The sequence below is a fragment of the Pholis gunnellus genome (assembly GCF_910591455.1).
Source record: "Pholis gunnellus genome assembly, chromosome: 18".
Lineage (NCBI taxonomy): Eukaryota > Metazoa > Chordata > Actinopteri > Perciformes > Pholidae > Pholis > Pholis gunnellus.
In genome coordinates, this window is record NC_136545.1 from 8,586,274 (window position 1) to 8,611,789 (window position 25,516).

Sequence of the window (25,516 nt, forward strand, 5' to 3'; positions counted from 1 at the left end):
CTTGTAAACTTGAACTTGTAACTTGTACCTAAAGATAACATAAATGATTGCTCATCGGTACCTTTTTAAATACTGCAACAAGACATAAATTGTGTTGCATGCAAGCTTCAAATGGGGAAAATTCCTGCATGAATGTATTTGTTTGGCCATTTTAAGGCAGTGCAACAAGCTGTAAAGACAGGACGATAAAGTTCTGTTTTGGTCTCAACTCCTCAGAGAAATATCTCGCACTAAATGCTTCACATGTTCACCAGCACCAACCACAGGTAGCGAGTGGTTCATCAGAGCTTTGTCACTGAGAACTGCAGCTTGGGCTCTAAAACCAAAACAACGAGCTGAAAGACGCTTAAACGCTCCACAGAGCTGAGGGGAACTTCAGGGTCAGGTGATGATCATCTGAAGAGAATAGAAATATTGATAATGCAGCTTCAGACAGCGCTCATTTACCTTGTCACAACGCCCAAGAACAACAAGTGAGATATAAATATTTCTTTAAAAAAATTGCATTTTAAAAAAAGTCCTATGCTACACTAAAAAGTGTCAAAAAAGTCTCATAATACAAACACTTTGTGTTTTTAATCACAGCAGGTTAGTAAGCTTAAACTGAAACACAAACTAGGTGTTGAATAAAAAAGATTAAATCAAACAAATACAAATTATATTAAATATGTTCTACAGTTAACTTGTTTAATTATGGAATTCATTTGAAGAAGTTTGGTTTTAATAGTACAGTGTACTGCAAACTTAAACATGCATAATATGTATAAACTTAAAAAAAATACTTACTTAAAAACTAAGAATATCACATATATCAGAAATACTGAATGAGGAAAATACATTTTTACTCCCGCACGCACAAAAAGACAAACTTTGCAGCAGATTAAAGAAAATGGCACCACTCCTGAATCCATATCTGCAACCCTGCATACGGTATGCATCTATGTGCATTAGTTTGGAAATAATAAAACAACAACTTATGGAAACTAGCTGAGGGCTGAAAACGACAATTTTGTGATTTATTTTCTTTCTGGTCTTTCAGCTGCCCAGAGGCTTCACAGGACAAATGCTCTCCAGCTGCAGTTATTTATTGTACACTTTATTTTCTCTCTTGGAGTAATGCAGAAGCTGCTACGTCAGTGTGTGTGTGTGTGGGTGTGTGTGTGTTTGTGTGTGTGTGTGTGTGTGTGTGTGTGTGTGTTACATGCTTCTGTATTCCCTAAAGAGTCGGCCAAGACTGCTGCTGCCGTTTCTCCTTATAAGGAGGTCTGCTTGTGAAAGGAGGGATGGAGAAAGAGGAGAAAGAGGAGGACGGGAGGGAATTGAGGAAGAGGAGGAACAGAAAGTGCGAGGACAAAGTCGGAGGGACGGAAAGGGGGGACAGGTGGAAGACGAAGCGGAGCGGGTGCACGGAAAGGAGAGGATGGGGAGTAAGGGAGTCAGGAAGGAGGTGATGAGGGATGAAAAGAGAAAGGAAAGAAGGAAGAGTAAGTTGGAGGAGTGATAGTTGAAAGGGAAGGAAGGCCGAAGAAGTAAGGAGGGATGTAGGGTATGTAGAATGGGAGGAATTGATGTATGGAGGGAAGGATGCAAGGAGAAAGTGTTGGGCATGGTAAAGACAAATGTCAAGAAACGGGGCAGCAATGCAGCAAAGAAAAAAAAGAAAAAAGGGAAGAAAGGAGTGAGGGATGTAAGGAAGGATGGAGGCAAAGAACGAAGAACAATCAATGTGGTATAGTAGTATAAAAATAATAGAAGATGCAGAAACCCAGGTGAACCTAGAGAGTTAAAACAGGGAGAAAGAAAATTGGGACACAGTTAACAGTGACCCATTTACACACACACTCTGCTTTTGTCTTTGTGTGTGTGTGTGTGTGTGTGTGTGTGTGTGTGTGTGTGTGTGTGTGTGTGTGTGTGTGTGTGTGTATGAAGGTGTGTCTTGCTTTTTAAAGAGATGTTTTTGCAGTTTGTATTCAGAAAGATGTTTCACTGATGTTCACCAAATTCACGGACTGACACAATTATCGTGTTTTTTCACTTCTATCCTGCTCCTGTTTGTTTTTTTTCTAAATAAGAAAGCTTCTATTGATGTCTCTTCTATTGAATGAAAGGCGCTGGAATAAATGTATGACCAGAGTGACCAGAAATAGAACCTGAAGAGTCAGCTTGGAGGAGCGTTTGTGTGTGGGCGACATCGCTGCATGCGGTCTCACAGGACTGTAATAAAAGAGCAGAATATCTAAACAAAGCAATAGTAACACGCTAAAGACACGTTTTGGCACTTTGTCTCTCTTGGCCTGTGATTGGCTGCAACAAAAGCACACGGTAGCATAGCAATAGCTGCTAGCAGCAAGCAACTCTTTCAACTAATTACCATATTGTAGGCTGGGAGGAGGTTGTTATGTCATAATGCAGTGGGACCGATTGGCCAGTGAGTTCTGTCCCGAAGCACGACGGCAAGGTTTCTTTTCCAGGTGTTCAGTTGTCATTTTCACTTCCTGTTGTTGTTGTTGATACGTTTTTGGTTGAGGAGGTGTTTTTTAGAACAATTGTGTGACTGAAAGCTGATTTCTAATTGTGAGCCATACATTCTTGACCAATAATTTACAATAATGTACCACTGAAATCAGTGAAACTTCATTTTTCTTATCTTACCTGCAAAAAAATACACATAAATGTTTTGTTAGTAGACTGCTGCTTTAAGCACATAACTGAGCGACCAACGTTTGTGATAGGAGGGAGGTGTATTGATCGACCGATTTATCAAAGTAATAATCTGCCTTCCTCCAAGCTACGGTGGAGATAAGAAAAAGTAAATAATTTAGTCTTCAAACTGTTAATGTTCCAATTCCTATAGTCTCATATCAGCCTTCAAATATGACAAATTACTCCTCTGCTTCCCTTTTTCCTTACTTCGGCAATTATTCTTTGCTCTTCCTCTTTCGCTCCCTTGTCTCCCTCTCTTCTCACAACCCCCCCCCCTTTACCTTCATGCCATAACTTCTCTCTTCCTCTGCTTCTCTCTCTCTCTCTCTCTCTCTCTCTCTCTCTCTCTCTCTCTCTCTCTCTCTCTCAGCTGCTCCTCCCAGCTGTTTAATCACACATGGCTCATGCCTAAAAACAGTGAGGGAGGGAGGGAGGGGACAAATGGGAGGAGAGACAGAGCGCAAAAGAAAGAGTGGGTGAGAGAGAGAGAGAGAGAATGCGAGCAGCGGGCCGAGTGTGAGGCACATGGCCAGTGACTGAGAGATCTTTTGCCTCCCCTCAGTGTGAGCTCCTTCTCCCGCTGTCTCCCTCGCTCTGGTTGGATTACTGCTGAGGAAGGACCTCGTCTGGATACTCCTCCTCCTCCTCTCTTCCCTCACTCCTCTCCTCTCTGCCTCCCTCAGTCTCTCGCTGAAGGGACCCCGGGCTCTCCAGTCTTCCCAGATTCTCACGTCTCTTTCTCCTTTCGCCCCCCCTCCCCTCTCCCCTGCTTCCCCCTCAGGATGTCGTGTGAGGAGGCTCAGCTCCACAAAGAGAGGCTGCAGGCCTTGGCGGTAAGTCAGAGTGCGTTTTAAAAACGGTGTGCTTTTTTTTGTTGTTATTTTTTGCTTCTTTATGTTTCTTTGACCTTCCCGTCTGTTTGTTTTTTTGCTGTCTTGTTTGTCTGCGAGTGCTCTGGTGGCTCACCGTCTCGCCTCGACTTCATCTCTGTCTGTCATTCACAGTACAATATCAAGCCGGACTGTCTGGCAACTCCTGAAACTCTGTTGGGCTCTCTCCGCCTCTTTCATTAGTTCCCATGCTCTGCCAGGCTCTCTCTGAACTAGTCACATTGTTCGTTCATGTTCCATTCACAAAGTGATCTGTTTTTCGTCTCTTCGCTCCATACCAAAGTTCAAGTTTATTGAACGTCGCCTGATGAATTCCTGTGACGTAAACGGCAGAGGTGCCGCACATCACGGTGACCCCCTTGGCTGCTAACTAAGTGTGGAGCAGCGGCGGTCTGTCCCGGTGTTTTTATAACGGTTACGAAGCCAATCAACCCATAACAGATGAACCTATACATGAACTGGAGATAAATTAGCTCTCTGTGTTACGCATTCCACAAGTTAGCTGGTGGTCACCTACCTTAGCTTCTGTGGTGGGACGCTAAATGCTAACCAAGGTGACAAAAGCTTTCTTTTTTTTTATCACATTTGCATCATTGCAGTTCTTTAATGGTTTAATTAAAACAAATGAATAAGCTCAAAGTGTTGGGAGCCCTTCATGACATCTTAGCCCCCCGACATCCATTTTTGTCACTCAAAACAAAGTGATTTTCGTCGCACTGATTGTAATGTGCCTTCCTCCTTCACTCTCCCTTGTGCCCTACACTGCTGCTGTGTTCGTCTCGCTCTTCTTGTCCGTTTTCATCTTTCTTCCATGTCTTTTTTTGGGTGAACCGACTCTGAGGAAAGTTGGTGGAAAATCGGCTCTGTATTCTTTTTTTCCTTTTTTTTTTCTCCCTTTTTTGGCCAGATGTCTGAGGTTTTTTAGGTGTTCGCGCTTTCCAAGGTAGCATGATCTCAGCCGCGAGGCGGTCCAGAATACGTTCGGATGCTCGCCGTCGTGTTTCACGATCACGGAGGCATTCGTTGAAGTGCTTGGCTCGCTGCTGATAGAGACTTCAGAGCAACAGTGAGACCTGGATTCTCTGCCTGGGACTAAATTTGGCGCCAGCGAGCAACCACAGCATACCACAAACACACACACACACACACACACAAACACACATTCATACACACAAGTGGGGTGAACAGCAGCACCAGCAGCAGATGGAGAAACTATTTTGGCCACGTCGAAACATGGCAGCCATACCAGGCTGCATGTGCTTAAACCAGTCAGGCACTTAAGTAAAGAAACAGAGCGAGAAGCTTCTGACAGTTGTGAGCACAGACGAACAAGCGTTTCTGTTTCTTGCATCATTCTTGCATGTGTATGGGATCAAACACTGGGAAAATATTCGATTACGGTGTCGTGTAAATGGGTTTTGGTTCGGTGCACGAAGCCAAAAATAACAACAAACGTTGCAGAATATTCTGGCGGCAAGCTGTCGTGACGCTATACGGAGAACGTTTCTATCTGGTCTAATTCTATCCTGTAGTACAATCAGAGGTCCTACTGGAAGTGCCAAGAGTCACAAGTAAAAGTTTGTCTCCCTCAAATGGGCGTCTATCTCGTCTCATCTCTCTGTGTGTGTGTGTGTGTGTGTGTGTGTGTGTGTGTGTGTGTGTGTGTGTGTGCACTATATCAAAGACAATAAGGGGCACTAATAGCCTTCAAGCCCTACCGGGGCACTTAAATAGAGAAGGGTTAGTACTAATAGTACTAACAACCCTCTAAGCGCTCTGTAAGCCACGGACTCAGCCAAACAGCGCAGGTCCAGCGTAAATACAGGAGCCGGACAACGTTTTCCAGAGCATCTCTCAGGGAAGGGCAAGAATCTTGTAAAACCTCTTTCAACTGCCAATCAAAAGCAAGCGTTTCCTAATCCGGCGGCAGCTTCATCGCACCAGAAACACTGGATTCAAGTCGTTTAAACTAGTTTATATGGTCTTCCACAGGCAATATTTATGATATAATGTTTTCCTTGTCTGTCTGTTCTGAATAAGTATTACTAAACCCCTGGAGGGAGGTGTACAGTACACACACACACACACACGTGCGTGCGCGCTCACACACTGTCTCGGGCCCGCAGCTGACATGCTAATTATTTCATCAATAATTAATACTCCGAGACCTCATCAATACTTCAGCAGATCTCGGGCCAAATTGGAAGCTTCCGCTAAAATCCAGAGCCAAGTGTTGGACCAGTCATCTCTGCATCTGAGGCGCCTGAACACACAACTGCTGAATCTGACACTGTTTTTAATTAACATGTCATTTGGACTATGACGGGTTTGAGTCTCTTTGCCAGGCTTCATCTATTGAACCGGATCAGATGAAAATCACCGTCAGGTAGCAGATAGTCGTCATTGTAGTGTCTGTTTGCAACAGAGACTGGTCTGTTTGCTGTGTGGCTCATCAATAAGGCATGGCCGTAATGGCTGTGAATCACGACATACCTATCTGCTCAATCACAGCAGACAGTGTTTACAGAAAGTCTTCTTTACAATTGCTCTAAGCACATTCAAAAATTACTTATTTCTAGTTTCTGTCCGTCTATATTTCCTATATTCCTACATTTGTGACTTTTTTTCTGTGAGCACATTTCTATTTCTTATGAATTATTGAAGGTACAAGAGTGCAACGAACCCTCATGGCATCTTTCCTCTTCTGCACGGTTCAATTACAGTTGGTTCACTGCTGCATTTTTTTCCCACCATATCTTGTGTTAAACTTAACTGAACTAACTTTAACATGGTGGAGATGGCTCTCTTTTGTGAGTCCTGTGAGAGTTTGTGCCATCCAAACTGACTTTTTTTAATCACTAATTGATTTGTTTTCTACATAATGAGATGAATCAGAGTGTTAATCATTCGGTACAACAAAGGGTTTTAAATCCAATCGGCACATTTTGTCCGCAACACTTGCAAACAGACAAAGATTCCCACAGTCTGATAGTGATTACGGCCTCGTCGGCCGCCAGCGGTGCTGGTTTCCATGGTTGCTAATTGGCCAGATTAGGGAACAGTTGTGATGTCATGTTGTTAAATTCAGACCTGTAATTGGTGTATTATTAACATGTAATTATAGCCGTCGGATGGAGTGCAGCCTGGTTAGGGCCCCCCAAAAAAACAGATTACGTGCGTGTGTGTGCGCGCATGTATGTTTATGTCTGTGTTTTCTGAAAATTTGTGTGTTCACCAAAACCCTGCGTGTGGTTTTGAGACCAGCCAATGAATGGTGAGTGCTTCGGCTTTCTAATTAGCTGTTGCCCATGTGGCAAAATACATACACAAGTGTGTGTGTGTGTGTGTAGGTGTGTGTGTGTGTGTGTGTGTGTGTGTCTTTGCATGCACCCATTCACTGACTTCTCTGTAGTGTCTGTGACATGTATACACAGATGACCTCAGCCCTTTGGACTCTCAGCTAACCCGACAAAACACACACACACACACACACACACACACACACACTCAAACACACACAAGGCCGCAGATCGTCTGTGGCCAAGTCTGAGAGGAATTAGGAAGTGGTGCATGAGGATTGATATAATAGAGCTGTGTGTGTGTGTGTGTGTGTGTGTTGGAAAGACAGAGAATGAGGAAACGATAGCTGGGAACAAGACAGAGACTGTCGCGGAGATATTTCACCGCAAAAAAGAAACCCAGTGTTTGTTTATGGTTCTGCTCTTTTTTTAACAATCGTGCAAGACGAATGTGCAGTTATGAGAGGTTTTTATTACCCACAGTTTGATCTCTTTGGGTGAGCTCCGTGAAGTAATCTGTGGAACTCAGGGTCGTTGTGGAAGCCGGTCAGTGCTCTGGATCCACTTAGTGAGGTCTGACAGAGGGAAGTGAGAGAGGCAGGGTGAAGGTCGAGGGGGAGGGGGGGGGGGGGTTCTATAGCTAGACCTCGGCATGCATGAGATTTGTGACTGTGGCATGCAGCGAGGGCCGGCGTAATGAGCCACGTTAACAGAGGTAAATAGAGTGGGGGGCTGGGCCGCCTGCAGGAATGTGTAATTTCAATTTGTGCAGTTCCCTCATAGATTGACGTATTGGCAGCATTTTAACACTTGAAAGCAATACGGACAATATCGATTTTAGGTTGCCAAAATGCGGTCACTTTTCTACTTTCTACTTTAAGCTGTGATCACAATTTTAAACCCCTTACCCCTTTTTCTGTTTTTTCCCTGCCTTTCCTGTTACTGTGAGAGCACACGGTGCTAATCTTAAAAATAAAAGTAAAACACGAAGCAGCTCTCGCAGTTTTCTTAAAGATTAGCTTTGAACTCTCTGTCTTCTGCTTTTATTTGTAGCAATTTTATCACAGCAGAGGTAACGGAAGTTGGATAAACTGTTGCAAAATGTTGCAAACTGTTAGCGTTTGTAGGAGATGGTTTGTCAGTTATTTATCGGACGCGTTCGACGAAAGCAGACACTCGCCTGTAACCGTGTTTATATGCACTTATCTGAAGTGAGACTGAACACAACTTTCCAGCCCTGGATGAGTGCAGCTGATTCAAATCTTTCCCGCCTATATAAGAGATGTTCGCCATCTTTTTGGCTTTTGTTTAGTTAACACGGGATCTGGCTTATTTGGTCCAGTCGACTGAATGGAAAAAAAATAGTTGTCAGATCAGCCCTCGTCTGCTCCATTAAATTGGAAATACTGCATATGCAGAGGGCACAATGACACAGATGTTGGTTTATGATAAGTCACCGGAGTCACTGCGTCAGTTTCAGTGTATATAAAGGTCTGACTGCCCAGAACGTGGTTGCTCAAAAGGCTTCCTGAATTCTAAAGGTTTGGAATATTTGTGGGTTTTGCCATCTACCATCTGAGAAGATTTGGATCCTGTAGAGGCAGGAGTGGATATAGGGCGGCCGGTGGAGGCCTGGTTTATGGTCTTCAGCACTTTATGGGGGTGGGGAGTGTGCTCGGGGCAAAGTCATTTCAGGGGGGGGTGGGTTGGTTTGTTGGGTAACAGGGGGGTCTGGGGCACGCCAGGCATTACATGTCGTCTAAAATTAGCAGCAGCTGTCTTCGACCTACTGGACATTCTGGCGTTTGTGTGTGTGTGTGTGTGTGTGTGTGTGTAAGGTAGTGGCATTAGGGTTCACAGAGACTTGAGACCGGAATGCAGCGGTCGTGGGCACTGCTGGTTTTCAAATTATTGTCGTGACATTTGAGCTGAATTGGATAGTAAACATTGCAGAGTGACCGGACACAGAAACACTGCAGAGGGCAGACAGACTGACATGCAGCAGAGGTGATTTTAGGTGACGGCAGCTCTGAATCGAACACACTATTATCCTCCTAATGACAGATACGCAAGCTGCATTGTTCGTCGGCTCATTAAGCAGACGACGGGAGGCATTAAAATATTTTGTTTGTGTACGTCCATGTGAAGGTATGCATCCTCGTGTCTCTCCTCCATATGGACACGATGAGTGGAGTCACCAGCTGCTGCTATCGCATGACTACGGCAGCCAAGACATTTCAGCCATGTGCTACGTCTGCATTTATTGACACCGCCAATCCTCCTTGGCTGAGGAGTTACCAGGAGTTACCAATTTAGCATTGTGTGCGAAGGACATCACATTCCTACTAGTCACCGCTCAGGGCAAAGCGGACACGTTCACACTGTAGGTCCACAGGTGTTTGCTGCAACACAGGATACATTTTCATCACATTTATAGATATCGGCTCATTGTTCACACTGTTATCCAAAGTTCTTCCCAGCACAGTGAGTGCAGAATCGAACCCGTGACATTTAAACCCACGCAGGTCCATTTCGGTCTCGGTTCTCTGAGTGTTCCGCTAAATGGAAGATGATCTCCACGGCGAGATGTCTCCGCTGGGTGTGTCGGGCATGTGCAGCATGTGACCCGTCTGAGCCGCAGCTCGCGTCCAGTTCGCAATCTCAACACCAGCAGAACTTCAGATCCGACATGGTTGCATCACTGCTATTGTCAAATTTGAATCACGTCTCTGTGACATCATGCCGAGGGGCGGGGAGCAATTCTGGACGTTATTGGGTACTCGGAGGCATGAATGAGAAATACATCCATTAAACCATGTTGGGTTTTTCGACCTTACAAAGAAACTTTCCTCACAGATATTCTGTTGCATGTCCCGCTGTGTACGTCCCACAACAACCGTGAATCCTCCTTTTAAGTCTGGATTTTGTTCAATGATTCATAGGCTGCATTCATACCAGTCAGACATGACTGGTATGAATGACTGGATCCTCTGTTTCCTGTTTTTTTTTCAGGGGGGGTTTTATTGTCCAGAAAGCGAGGTATGTTTAAATCTTGGGGGCATTTTACCACAATGATGCTTGAAAGTGTGAGTGTCAGTCCTCTTGACAAAGACGACTGTTGCACAGTTTGTTAGGGCTGAGAACATTAAACAAAATGGAACCCACCCTAGGAAAAACAAGAGGTTATGTTTAGAAATGGACATCAGATCGTTTCTGGTGTGAACACCAAAGAAGAAGAGTGAAAGTTCACCATGCTGAACTCCGGTTTACAGGAACTGTAATTAGATACTGTGAGGTTTGACCCCGTCTCCACTGCCAAAATGTTTAACCTTGTGGGATGGGAGGTTACTCAATTCTGTGTAGTCCATGTGACTTTTCATTGGCTTCTGAAGCTAAAAAAAAACAACATGACACAGTAAAAATCCCCAATGGGGCTTAGCCGTTTTAAATATTAAACACGGAATTCTATGTTAGTGTCCAACTTTTTGGATGGTGTCAGCGGTAGTGGGGAAAAGTGATGTCCTCCGTATAATAGCTCAGCAGCGGGCCAAGTGGGGCCAAACACGCAGTGAGTCAAGAGTGTGGGAAGTCATGAGTGTTTCACCAGGAATGTCAACATATTTTCCAGAGGAGGAGGATGTGTTTCTCTGGGATGAAATACAGTGAACAGAGCACGGCTCAGGGTCTCTCTCCTGCCTATTCGGCTGTACAAGGCTTTCATCTTTCAATTAACTCGGCAGTTTCAGTTGCTAACACGTTTTACTTCTCGCAGACAGTGAGGATCCCTCCCGCTAATTAATTTCTGGTGTGATTGAGATGTGATAGCCGGACTCAGGAACCGATCCAACACTTTTTTCAGAGGAACTCTCTGACCCCATGGGAGCTGAAGAGTCCTCCACAGTTTAACTCTTGTCACTGGAACCTAACTTCAACATTTCCATTCATCAATTTGTACAAGTGCAGAAAAACTAAAGCAGCACTGTATTAGAAATCCAATTTTTTACAGATAATGTGAAGACATTGTTCACTTTGTTGTATACAATATGACCATTACTAAAACTGGAGGAGTTTGCAGTAGTTGATCGGACTTCCTCGGTATTCTCATTGCCAGATTCCATATCTGTAACATCTGGATCTCTTTGAAATCTTTGAGTATACTTAAGGAGGGAACAACAGCACTTAACAAGCAGTAAAGTACTGTATGAGTAAGCGGGGCCTTAACCTCTGACTCTACATTCTAAGATATGTTTAATTTATGCCAAGCATAACTGTATTACAGTTTTCACAGAAGCAATAATTGTCTTCTCCATGTGAGATAAAGTGTAAATTGGACTACATTGCTGAAAAGGTATGCTACAGCGCATCCTACGGTAGCTGTACTGTATGTTTGCTTGGATGTATTTGATTGGTTTCCGCAGAGTGTTGCAAGATTATGTTGCATTGCGCTCCATAGAGCAGAGTGTTGCAGGATTATGTTGCATTGCGCTCCATAGAGCCTGTGTCAGCTTTTTTTTCTTATACCTCCTTTTGTTTTGTGTTTTTTCCACACCCCTCTGCAGTGAGCACCCCCACTACTTTGCCTCATGTAATGAATGAAGAGTCTGTATTATCTGCCGCAGAGCTATTGTCAACTTAAAGGTCCTTCAGGGCTGTTATTATAACCACCAATATCAACTATTTTTATTATACAATACTGTGTTTTAAGCAGGGATTGCCCATTCTACAAAGCTTGCTTACAGTACTCCTTGATTTTGAGAATATATTCGTACACTATCCGTGTGCACATATCGGTGACTGTATTTGCTTTCGTGTGTTTCTGTGTGTGTGTATTTGCGTGCATGTGTGTGTGTGTGTGTGTGTGTGTGTTTTGCCCATTCCTCGATCACATGTCCTGAACAGTCCTTGACATCTGGGGAACATCCATACCTTTGCCTGTACTTCACGAGCCATGGGAACCGCTGCTGCGGTGTGTGTGTGTGGGTGTATACATGTGTGGGTGTACGTGTGTGTGTATAACAGATAGAGAGAGAGAGAGAGATGACCTCAGGTTTTGAACAGATGTTTTCACAGCCCGTGTGCAGCTTTGTGATGTGTTCTTCCAACTGGTCTTTTTTTCTCCAACATGTTTTTCCTGATTTTATTTCTTGGAAAGATTAGTTCTGTTTGACCTCTTCCACTCTTTGCTGTAGACCCTTTTTTTAAATCTTCTTTGGGGGGGGGGGGCAGGGGATCTTTAGGGGGTCAACATGTACTAATGATGATGGAGTACATCATCTGAAAACAGCAGCCTGAAGATACATTTGAGATGCAGCTGTTGAGCTTTTCAAGTCATAAATCTGCCATAAACACTGTGTTTCGTTTAGGCGCCTATTCAAATGTTGAAAGTTTGGATTGTTAAAGGGCTGAGAACATTATGATTGAATTATATGGTGGACATTCTAATACTGAATTATGTCTCATAGTTTGTGAATTATTTGGGTTGCTACCATCTATTACACAGGTTTGGTGCAAAGAAGTAATGACCCCTCAAGAATTGATAACAAATCGTGGACTCCCATGTAATGAATGCTCGGAACAACCCAATGTGACCGTTACAAAAACAAATCATATGACTTCTTTTTTTTTACCTGCCATTTTTATGGTTTGGTTAAGTTTAGGCGACTACAGCTACAAGGTTACAGTCAGAAATGATAAGTTTCTCCTGTTTCCTGGTCAATCAATATCTACTCTGTTCTGTTTTATGTTTCCACTACGACATTCTGTTCAGCTCTGTCCTTTCTGCTTTGCTATCCTATACTCCCGTTTTTTTCCCACTCGGTTTCACTCTCGTTTGAGAGGTGGTCTAACGTTTATACACATTTTGGGGTTTTCCCTCATGGCTATATTTAGCCAACAGGAAATGTCCCAGAAATCCTCGTTCTGCTCCCTCTGAGTACGAGAGAGAGAGAGAGAGAGAGAGAGAGAGAGAGACATCCACAGTATCTCATGCCCTTCAGCCCCAAACAGGGCTGTGCTGGGATCTACTCTGTTGATCTTCTCATGCATTTTCATCACAGCATATTCAAAGATAGTGACTCCACATTGCCTCTGTCTGTTGAGGATTTTTTTTTATTTTTTCAGTTTCAAACCTCCCACTCACCATGCTCTCAGCCCGGCCTCCAAACATCAGCCTCATTCATCTCCACATGAAGTAAAGGATTGTTCGCCCCACACCAAGTTCAATCTCCACGCCATTTAGAAGCTTCAAGGCCTAATCCCTCCCCATTTGGATAGCCTGTCCCCCTCACCCCTCTCAGTCCTCGATAAGCCCTGACCTCTGACCCCTCTAATACTAATACTACTACCCTGGATCGTTTTCCTCCAATGAGATCATTTTTGTTCATGGTCTATCCTTTCAGAAACATATTCTTGAATTGGAATCCTTCGCTTCACCCACCCAGTAGACTAAACAAGACTGCATCAGTTTAAATTGAGTCGGACGGAACATTTAAGTCTCTGCTCACCTTTTAAATTGAATGTATGAAAACCTTAATTGGCCCGAAGGGACGTTGTCTTGCCGATGATGAGCATTAACATTAAAACACTCAATCAATACACCAGCGTGCATTAGTGCACCATCATGCTCAACCTTTTCAACTCGGCCCATAAAACAGAATAAAACTTTCCCACTGACGGTATAAATGTGACTTGTTCTGAAAGCTAATTCGATTTTACTTTTTGTCCTTTAGGAGAAGCGAAAACGGCAAACTGAGATTGAAGACAAAAGAAGCCAGCTCGATGACCTGGTGCTACAACTACAGCATCTCAAGGTTTGTGTGTGTGTGTGTGTGTGTATGCATGTTCCATAGGAAGTTAGTTTTGAATGACAGAATTTTGGAAAGGTTATGGTGAAGAAAGCATTTTACGATTAGCAGGATTCCTCCATTATGAGATAATGGACTGCATATTCATTGCCTGAATATGTGATGACATATTTACTGTTTGATCTGCAACTTGACTGAACATTGTCGAGGTCTGGGCTACTCTGTGTGGGAGATAAGAGATGAAGCATTGTTTCAGACTTGATGTTACAGTCAGTTTCAGGTCAGATAATAAGTTTAGGAAGAGAGTTCAGGTTAGGGTTAGCAGCTAGCAGAGGAATGGAGTCAATGACGTTGCTCACAGGAACACTTTATAAATGTGTGTGACAGTCATTTATCTCTCCTTATCCAATCAATCCCTCTCTTTTCTTTTTCTTTTTTTTCTTATGACAGTTCTTGCCTTGACCTGAAATGTCAGAGAGAGTTAAAGAGACAGAGTGTGCTCTCAAAGATGTGTCATGAGCCTTCCTTTACAGTATTCCTGCTGCTTTTACACGTATACGTGCATGTGCATTTAATCACCTGTGTGCAGCAACGTGGAAGTCAGTTTCTGACTACCAGTTTCTGGTAACGAGTCCAATTCCATCGAAGCATCCAAGTCTCAGTGCTCCCGGTGCGCGGGACTCTGAGAGTTTCCCTTGGCCGAGCAGGGCAGGCTCTTGATGTTTTCTTTTTTTCCAGAAAAACACTTGAATCCAAAGGCACATAAACATATCCCCATAATAATTACTGCCAGCCGCTACCGGTGAGCCAAGATTGTGTTTCGAGTAAACATTGATTTGACGTTTAAGTGCGTAAACGGGGGACACTGCTGACGGATGGTGAGTTTGACAAAGAAATAAATGAACAGCATGCAGACATCAGTAATTTATGTGTTGCGCTTGAACCTTTCAACCAATGAAGAATTAGTCGCTTGACCTCGTGCTCAGAAAAACACATGACCCGCCCTGTCAGTTGGAGACGCACCAGATATAGTCATCCCGTACATTTTCATATTCACGTCTTCTGACGTTTGTGAACTTTGATTTCTATTTCCCCGTCATATTTTTAGAACACATGCGTGAGTAAATCTGAGTTAGCCTATTTGCATACTACACTGTTGCAGGCTCAGGGAAATTGTTTGGAAAGTCCTGCTGCTCTAAATTCAGTGCAGATGCAGGGTGGGTTGGAAAACGGCTGTCCCATTATACTACAAACAAAACTGTATGGTAGCCAGCTTTAATATTTGCAATAAAAATACATTCCATTCTCCAATTAGAGCCTATATTAAACACACTTGGCTTGAATGACTCCTATATTAAAATACGTTTGATTCCTACATGCTGGTGTTTTCCAGCATTTAACACCCACTTGTGGAAATATCGACAAAAGAGAAACGATTATTAAAGCCATGCGCACAGTGTGTATTTGAGGGTTGAGCTGTAGTACCCGCGTTCTATCTTGAGTCCAGATTTCTACAGTAGAGGCCCAGCTGCAAAACATGCATTCAAACCCCTCAGCCTTACAGGTCAGGTTAGGGTAACTGACTCAGCACTGTCTGGATTAGTAACTTTAAAAAAAGTTTATTTCGCTTAAGAAGTAGGAGGATTTCTCAACACATACAGGAGCAGTTTATCACAAACATTTAAAAATCAACGCATCTGCAGATACGTGGTTTTCACTGGGTAAGGAGGGGATGAAACAATTGTTGTATGAAAATGTCTAAAGTAGAGGGGAGTAAAAAGTGCAATATTTAAACAATAAAGTGGAAGTTGAAATTAGCATAAAATGAAAATACCTAAAAATTATACTCCAAAAAATGTACATGTTACTGCATTGCACAACCCTCCTGGGCAAGTCAACGTAAAGTAATTACAAGCTGCATTTTCATAATAATTCAGCCAATATCCAGTTAAAAAAAAAGAAGCTTTTTCCGCTCGCTGTTTCAAACACTTGATGCCTTTATTAGTTAGCCGCCACTAGGGAGATGACAGGAAGTGAGTGGAGAGAGATGGGGAAAGATGTACCACAGTTCATGGTTCGTGCCTTAACCTCCAGACCACGAGAATGCCCCACGTGGCTTGGCGTCTTGTAGCTCCTGTCTATTCCCTTTGTACTTCCCATGCTCCCATGAGAAAAATTGAACAGAAGTAACACACATCATCTAAATGCACCATAAACAGAGAATGGAGCCCCTATACAGAGTTTAGTTTTCCTCCATACAACACCAATAGGCTTGAACTCCAGATGTAATCAGCATCTGGTCACAAAGTCCCATTTAATGGCCATTACCTCTGAGTGCCACACGGCCAAGGCAGCATGAAGCAGGCTTTGTAGTCTTCCCTCCAGAGACGTGGTGGCCTGGGAGAGGAAATGGAGACTGGAGCCCAGAGATTTGATAAGAACCTCTTGGCTGGCAGGATTGAAGCCTTCCAGAATGGAGGCGTTGATCTGAGTCTGGGACCATGTAAACATCATGATGCTTTCAGAGTTAAGTTTTACCCAGCGCTTTCCGTCCAAGCATGGTCTCCTCAGTTTATGTTTGATTTTCTCTCGAGCAGTTCTAGCATTGTGGCGATTTGATGCTTTAAACCTGTTCAAAATTGGTTATTTCAGTATCTGATGAATAGCATAGATCCTCTACGCACACCCCCCAAAACCTTTTCCTTTAAAAGATTCCAGCTCAGAGCAGTTGTGTGTTAAAGTTCAACAGGAAGTGGAAAGTATATTAAACAGCGTGAGAGTGAGAGAGCAGAGAGCGGGGCTGGTTCTCAGAGGAAACAACTGGCTAACTATTCAACACAACTTTATCCAACACTGTTTTGTTGACTTCTTAAATGGTCCAAAAAAGCCTTTATTTACATGCGATTATGCGTCTTTGTGCGGTAGTACTTTATTGTAGTTAAATGATAAATTCCACAGGCAGGTCAGAGGTCAAGGTCGGCTACAGGCCAGCATCCTCCTCCGGTTAAATCGTGTTTTCTTTGCCCCACGTGCAGAATAAGAAGAAATCCATTCAGTCTAGTTGTGCAACTTGTTCAAAATGTTTCTGACTGACAACTCCAAATTAGTGATAAACAAGATCTATGCGAGCTTAGCTTGGCTACGTAGGTGTGTAGCAGCCACACTCGAACAAACAAACAAACAGCCCAGCTTCCACATTCTGACAGCAGGTGGTGAAATGCTTTTGGAAATCATTTCCGTAATGTGTGTCAGTGCGTGTGTGCGTGTGTGCGTGTGCGTGTGCGTGTGTGTGTGTGTGTGTGTGTGTGTGTGTGTGTGTGTGTGTGTGTGTGTGTGTGTGTGTGTGTGTGTGTGTGCGTGTACTGCTAATTGTCAGCTCTAAGACCCAGAGCCAAGCAACAGTTTGACAGCAAACAGCCAAAGGTGAAGCTAAGTGTTCCCGCGCAGCTCTGTTGTGGTAACAAAACAGAGCTCCAGACAGAGACGAGACATCGGAGACGTAAACACGCTGCTCTGGCATTCATCTTTAAGACGTTAAAAGAGAAGCACTAAACCCCCGTGTGATGAGACGATTGGTGCGTTCACCTCTGCATTTAATGCGCCGTGATGCCGGCGAACATTTCGGTGCGTGTAACAAGAAAACTCACTATGTATCACCGATAACTGTGGTTCTCCTGGCCCGATGCCTCACGCTCAGCAAAGTGTTTTTTCCTGTGAGAAACAGCTGAGTTTAGAGCTGATCTGTGTTATGTAAAAACTGTGTGCATGTGTGTGGGCCTACGTGTTTGTTTGTATATTTGTTGTAGCTGTGCTTGGCAGTCACCTCACAAATCTCCTCACAAACTTGTTTCCATAATGAAGGCCCACTGGCTGCTACTCCTGTCACACAACCAAGTGCAGTTTGAATAGCGTGACGGTGTTGATATAGATCTGTAACTGTGAGTGTAACGGTCACGTTCCCTGCCAGGCCGAAGGAGCGGGACCTCCAACATGGCTGCTCTGATATGTAACATCACGTCATGTGTCTCCGTTCCCTCTTTTCAGTCCAAAGCCATGCGTGAGCGATGGCTCCTCCAGGGAATCGGAGCGGAGCAAGAGTCGGTGCGGCGGAAGCAGCTGGAGCAGGATGAAGAACAAGGGAAGAGGCTGGAAGACATAATGCATAGGTACGCTAACGGACACTGTGACACTTTTTGTTTTGGGCTGTGTTGGGTTTCCATGATAGTTCTGGCATTGCAGATCAGGTCTGACGTACACATCTGTTTTTGTTACTGCACATCTGCTTCTCTCTAGCAATGTGTAGTCTATAATATTCTAGTTCCTAAAATACCTGGCACATCCTATACACATAGTCCAAAGGGGAAATACTATAATAATATGTGACTACATCAGTAACGTACAGTATCCACCACATGCTTTAACACTATATCAAACACAGAGGACATCAACAATAGCACGCTTTAATTACATCACCCATATTTGAAGCATCAAACCAGAGTCCCAGTATAGAGCTCTAATTTTGTGCGACTAGATGTGGCTCAACAGGAACACACTGAGGACAGTGGTTGAAATGCACACACACACACACACACACACACTGTAATGGGAGAACTATTGGAGGTGTGGGATGACTCTGGAATCTAGCAGTTCTGTAACCTTAGAGCAAAATCTACTTTTCTTTCTCGTACACTGGTGTGAAAACAAACACCAAGAGCTACTGTACGCATACTCATCTTCTCTAAAAACAGATACGACGAAAGTTGACAAGGAATGAAGACAGAGACGGAGAGATGAAGAGAGGGAAGGAAAGACACAAGTGAAAGCAAGGCGTTACTCGCAGAGGAAGAGGGGGGATATTGAGAACGTTGAAAAAAGGTGGAAAAAGTAGAGAGTAGTGTGATTCTGTGGGCACTTCCTGCGTTTGTGTCTCTGGGAGGAGCTTCCTGATTCCCATCAAGCATTTGCTGTGAGATAGTCATTCCTCATTCCCCAATGAAGCCGGGGCATGAGATCACCACAGCTATGCAGAAAGTTCCAGCCTGCTCTTTGCCGTCCTTGCTTTCAATACTCGACTGTGAGTCCTCTCCATTTGCAGGGTGTTTGAATTGGGCAGGGCTACACTTTTTAGGGCTTTTAAAAAAGAAAATTACATTTGAGGAGCTGTCCATAAGCGGAACGATAAAGAAAAAAAAATTAATTAGATTTATTCCAAAGTGATGAATAAGCACCGAGAGCTCATGTGAAATGAAATGAAAAATGTGTCATGCCTGCACACTGTGACTTGTTGTCGAGCATAGTTTCCCATAGGCACAAGACCGAACTCCATCTTACATTTTAATGAACATATTTGTTTGCATATGACCATGTATGCGTGTGCTGACTTTGCATAATAGTGTATGCACGGACGAGAACGCCCTTGAAAGCTCCCGATATTCCCGAGGAAATGAGAAGTGAAGAGGAAAAGCCTCTAAACTGCATTATTCCCTCGTGTGTTTTTGGCATGACAAATAGCAAAGGGCACCGCCTAAAGCAGCGTGCACTGCTGGCACCGCGCTGCGAAGAGCAGGAGGAAAAAGTGACACAGAATAGCGGGCATGGAAGGGAAGGCAGACTTCTGTCAGCGAGCACGCAATGCAGATAAAGTACTTCATAGTTCATACATTCAAGCAATGGAGATCAAAGCCCTCTATGTAAAAAAATTAGGCTTGTGTATTGAGGCTCGGGGTCAATTTGGTCATCAGGCTCGTGCTCCACCTCCCCATCTATCAAGTCCCTGGATGAAAGAGTCTCTGTTAGCCAGCGGCTAGTGTAGCTTATCACCAGCTCTGGAATAACATCAACATCGTACGTGGCCACGAAACGCCGGGATAACATTGGCGCGGGTGTAAACAGGAGCGCAGTGAATGGTGAAAGGCAGAGCATTGTGGACCAAAGTACAGTTGTGATTGTGGAGCTGCTCCGTGTGAACCACTTCATTCAGCTGCGGGTGAACAGACGGGCTGTCTGGTGCTCTTTTTTTTCAAAGAGGAGACTCGGTAGTTTGTGGTTTCAATTAAAACCACAAAGATGACTGGAAGGCTACACGCCATCGTTCATTTTTGGTGTGGTTTCACTTTTTCAGAGCAAAATTCTGCTTTACTCATTTAGAGACAGGGCAGCAGAAAACCAAGTCAAGTAAAACTACGTTTTTTAAAAAAGAAAGTAAAAATAGAACTTCGACATAAAACTAAAGCTTCAATATGCTATTCGATAACCACGAAACCACCCATCATTGACTAGAAAACGCATCACTTTCCCTGTTTGTGTGTGTGTCCTAGTTCATATTCTCCACAGACCCAAAGTTTAGCAAGGATCCGTGGATGTTTATACATGAGCAATGCAGCAGAAGCCATTCTCAGGCGATTGCCGTTGTAAACCAGGGTCTCAGATGTGTCCTGGAAATTGCTTTTAAGGGGGAGCTCAGCTGTCTGGGATTAAACTCTCAAGGCATTCAGAAAACAATCTCCTCCAGTGGGTGACACAAAGTCACAGAGCACATGTGTGGGAGTCTAAGGAGGGAATTCAGTCGCACAAATCCTAAACCGTGAAACCTTTTAACAAAACTGTTTTACGCAAACATCAACCTGAGGAAGGAGAGCTGTCGAAATTAAAAGACTGAAGACGAAAAATGTTGTTTCATTTGGGTGTGTCGTGTTGTGAGAGCGGCTGATATTTCTGTTTAGATGTTTTGAACAGGAAGACACTGATGGACAGCTCACGCCCGTCTGTGTGTGTGTGTGTGTGTGTGTGTGTGTGTGTGTGTGTGTGTGTATTTCAGGCAGAGGGTGTGCCATCTATATTTACTCTCTGCGGGACAGCATCCCAGAATATCCCACAAACAAGGCAACCAGATACTTTCCAATACTGATAGGGGCAGTGGTGGATAGACGAGACGAATATGGACACATCATCTGTGTGTGTGTGTGTGTGTGTGTGTGTGTGTGTGTGTGTGTGTGTGTGTGTGTGTGTGTGTGTGTGTGTGTGTGTGTGTGTGTGTGTGTGTGTGTGTGTGTGTGTGTGCGCATGAGAGATAAAGAGGGAGACTAAAGCGTTCGCAAGGGATGCGAGTGTCCGCGTGGTCAAAGTGACGTCACACACAATGTTCTCGCACACACAGATCTAAACTTTTCCTCATCACAATTCCGGTACGGTCCTTAACCGAGGCTTGAAACTATAATCGTGTGTAAACCCGGATTTCCATAATAAAAAAAAAACCTCCACCACCCTCCACCTATAAACACTTCTGAAATAAAGTCCTCTGTCTTGTAACTAAAAGCACATAAGCCTAGACAGTCTTGTCCTTCACAATTTTATGGCTGCTAGACTAATAACACATGCGCTGGTGGACGCTTTAATGACAGAAAGTGACTAAGACGAGGCAGAAGCTCTTTTACGGATGCTTGTATCTGTTAACGCGCTGGAGGACACATAGCCAAAAGAGTGAAAGAAAGAGGAGGCACAGCTGTATCTGACCATGGAGAACAACTGTAGTGCGACTGTGCTTTCAATGCATGAAGAAAAGCATGCATATCCGTATGGAAAACACCTAACAAACAAAGACATAAGGACAACAGCAGTGTCTCTGTGTGCTGTTGTACAGCAAGTGCTGCCTGATGTTGACATTAAACTGCAAAGTGAAGGGGAAAAAGGAGCGAACAGAGAAATCTTTGAACTTTTTTCCTACATATACCTAAGGCCGTTGAGCCCTGGGAGCACAGACGGAGAAAAAGAAAACAGAATAAAGTTTGGAACTAAAGGCAGTTTGCGAGGTAGTTTCCTCCTGTTGTAACCCAACTAAAGGGAACACACAAAGCGATGAAGAAATAGCGTTTGCCATTGTGTGCAGGAGAAGACGCTTACTTCGCATAACCCGGAGGACAAACAGACATAAAGAGAGAGCGAATGAGAGAGCGCGGAGGCAACAGTGGTAGTTTTACAGATATCCCTATCATTACACGGACAGGCTACGTAAACAGAGAGAGGGACACAGGAGCAAAAAAAAAAAGGCCCTCTCGAACCCGTACCCACACCGCGCTGCTTTTGGATTATTGCTCGTCTCGTGTTGCAAAGACAGCTCCGTGCAGATGTGGACATCATTGTAAGGGAGCAATGTGGGTTTTATACAGCGCGCCCTGCCACAGCTTCAGGACAGTTAGAGGGAAGACATTAAGAGAAGTTTTGTTTAGTCCTTTCCAGAAAGTGTAGGATCTTTTAAGACATTCAGGTTTGTATTTGAGTCAATACAATTAGGATTTGTGGCGTTGATTTAAAAAAAGAAGGCCACTGCAACTTTTTGTTCCTGTTTACAGAGGCTATGTAAGACTATTAATCTTAATTTCCCTGTTAAATCCTGCTGACCTTATTTCTCTAGAGGAGATCAATAAACTTTCATCTAATCTTGTCTAACTATTAATCAGTTACCAGATGAGAGAACCTCTGCTCTAAACTGTGCTGAAGAGACAAATGGAGTTTGCAGAGAAGGATACACGAGGTCCAGCATGCAGTCTGGCAACAGCAAGCTATACTTATTGCAAAAAAAAACCGAAGTGAAGTGCCCCTGTATCGTGTTACATAACGTTCTAAGAATATTTGTCTTCTTCTTCGCACTGGCAGTATGAGAGCACATCGTTTTTATCTGACCAGAAAAGGAAAAAGTGTGAGGCAGTTTTTATTTCTCAGCTTATCAACAGTTTCACCTCAAAATGGAAGACACCTAAATTGTACCTTTTTTTAAAAAACACTACTTCAAGGTACAGAGTTAGTCTCTGAATGAGGCAGAGAGCAGACCAAGACACCATGACAGGAAGGACCGGATTGAAGAGCACAAGATGTCTACTGTAGATAAAGTCTGATCCAACACAGCCTCCTGTTTCTTTGTAGCTCTAAGCTCTCAAAGTCCCAGGTTACAATAAACTTGTAGCAATAACGCACTTACATGTTCCACATCGCCAAAAAAACTATGTATCCATCTTGTAGTCAAAACAAATCTTTTCAAGAAGAATGGGTTGTGTATACAGAGGAATGGAAAGGTACTCCTTCACGTCTTGTTAATGCTCACACTGTATTGTTTGTGATCTGGCCTTTATCCTGCACACCCTCCCTTGGGTTTGATTTCACAGTCGCATGATTTAAACCAAAACTCTCATTTTATAGTCAGTCCGGATAAGAATGTCAACTTCAGAAAATACAGAGTAAATTCCCTGGACGGGCATCATTTTACCATCATACCCTTAGGGAGCCTTTAGTTTGAAGCTGACTTTATCTTTTTTACACTAGAGCAACATATCATGATTGAGATATTCCAGGGTTAAAATGCCTTTCAATGGTTTTAATAAGAGCTCAAACTATTTACAGTAATTGATCTGCTACAATTTTGATAATCTCTTCATCACTTCAGTTGTTTAATTCAAGGATTTTCTGGTTCTAGCTTTTGCAATGTGAAGATTTGCTATTTATCTGTTTCATATCACTCTTTAAACTGAATATATCTTTTGTCATATACGGAGCTCGACATCTGAAGACTTCCCCTTGAGCTCTCAGAAACTGCGACCGACATCTTGTGCTAGGTTGTAGACTTTTCATAGACTGAACTATGAAGCGATGAGCGAAAAAAAAACAAATGATAGACGGATAAATCATAAAGGGAAAAACAAAGCTAGATACAGAACAAATACTGACATAGAAACTTGTGCCTCTTCATGAGAGTCTCACAAGCTCTTCTATTCATCATAAACTGGTTCATAATGATTCAGCCCTATTGAATGTGTTATTATTAACACCTTCCCAGGTCCCTTCACTATAACAAGTACTTTAGCTGTGTAAGTGCACATAATAACAGGGGTGAGACATAACGAAGCACTACTTCAGCATAGTGTGTAGGTGCTGACATTTTACTTTATGTGACATTTATCTTATCTTAGGTAAAGTATGACTCCAGAGCTATTTAATTATAAGCACATTAAGTCATGGACCATGAATAGATACAATTACGGTGTCTTCTGTACTGTGGTGACTTTGCGTGTATAGATATAGTATTTATTCAGCTCGCCCTGTCATGTTGACTAAAGCACAACATGTAATTTGTCTTGTTGTACCCTTTAAACTGTAAAACAATGGGAAGGATGAAGACTTGGGACAGAGATAGAAAGACATATGTAGCATTTATCTTGAGTTGTGTGTGTGAATCTTTTGCCCGGGACAGTAAATCATTCGTGTCAAAAGTATAGGACAGAACAAAGAGCTGCATGTCCTCCTCATGTGTCAACACAGAAACAGGAAGAAGCAGACTAATATATGACAGCATATTATACACGTGCTTGTGTGTATTAAGAGGACGGTTAGGGACAGATTGCAGGTACACGATAAAGTTTCAATCACTGACTTTGACTGATGTGTAGTAATGTAAAACAGACATTTTAGTACAGACTTTTTTTTTTTTTAGATGTCGGCAAAATAATTGTGTGGCCAGTGTTGACTTTTTGTTGTTTGGCTGCACCGTGGCTCGTTGAGCTGTTAATGGATTTATGAGTGTGTTTGCGGTGGCCATTGCTCTTGTGTTAGATGTGGTGAATCTCCACGGATCAACACAGTTTTGATTTGCAAACCATTAATGTCATCACCAAGAACGGGTGAAAAATGAGCAACATCAGCGGATGCATTTGTCAAAAAAACGCCACTTTGATAACGCTTTACTTTAGTATTTATGACCAGTATTTAAACATGTAATACATGGTTTATAGCTCATTAAAATTCAGTTGTATTTGTCAACAGTTATAGCACTTCTATGAAGACATGTTTCACATGACTGCAACCCTGTTTTGCTATGTTGTCATTCATGTTGCTCCACCAGCCTGCACTTATAGATGCACACAGAAGGAGTCATAGCTGTTGACTAATACTTTAATAAACAAGTATATCTGCTTACAACTAAGTCTTACAACTACTATATCATTATTGTTATCTGTATTATTATTGTTGTTGTTGTTAAAGGTTGATATACTGCGCGTAAGTTTTTACTTTGCACCCTGATGCTGAAGAGAGTGAGTCAAAATGTCAACTGCCCTACATAGATTTAAACTTCTGCTTCTTCCCTTCATGGACTGCTCGGTAAAAACGGTGGCTCCTTGACTCCGCCCACTGATCTCTACCTCGGCCAATCAGAGGTTTTCATCACCCAAGCTGCTTAGCGTCTTGAAAAGTGCACAAGAACAACTCCAGGAGAAGAACTTCACCTAGAAAGCTCCGACCACACACACACACACACATATACACACAGTAGCCTACACACACAGTATCATGCACAAACACACACACACGTGCGCCGCACATAAAACCAGATGTCTGCTTTTCCTCTTTTCTGTGTGATGTGGAAAGCGCTTTGCTGCCCACCCCGGGCGTATCCATGGCAACAGGCCCTGCGGTCGGTTGACGGGGCGGGACGGTGACATCACCGGTCTCTTTCGGGATTGCCACATAAGATCTAGTAACACTGCCCGACAACGAGGTGTAAAGGGACAGGAAGCGGAGGGGAAGGAGGGACAGTGGGAGGTCATGGCCCGAGCTCTCTCGCTCACTCACACACACACATATAGACATTGAGGTAACATCTGGTAAGACAGCTAATAGTCAATGTGTTGTCCTCTCCAATGGCATAAAACCCTATTAGGAGAGTAATCTTCATGGAAGGACAAGAAACCATCCATCCATCATGTGTAGGTCTTCTCTTCTGTGCTCACAGTTTTGGTCATGTTTGAGGTTTGCTCACTAGAGGGCACCAGACACA

General features: G+C 43.3%; 1 protein-coding gene across 1 annotated transcript in view; it reads left to right on the forward strand.

The window, feature by feature from the left end:
- Nucleotides 1–3,328: 3,328 nt before the first annotated feature.
- Nucleotides 3,329–25,516, forward strand: part of LOC306710633 (paralemmin-1-like) — a gene marked incomplete at its 3' end in the record, with an annotated part of 42,272 nt that continues 20,084 nt past the window's right edge. The window contains exons 1-3 of the mRNA XM_079179275.1: nt 3,329–3,536; nt 13,621–13,701; nt 17,740–17,861. Of these exons, the coding sequence (XP_079035401.1) occupies nt 3,486–3,536; nt 13,621–13,701; nt 17,740–17,861 (254 nt within the window). The 5' untranslated portion in view covers nt 3,329–3,485. The remainder of the gene's footprint in view (nt 3,537–13,620; nt 13,702–17,739; nt 17,862–25,516) is intronic.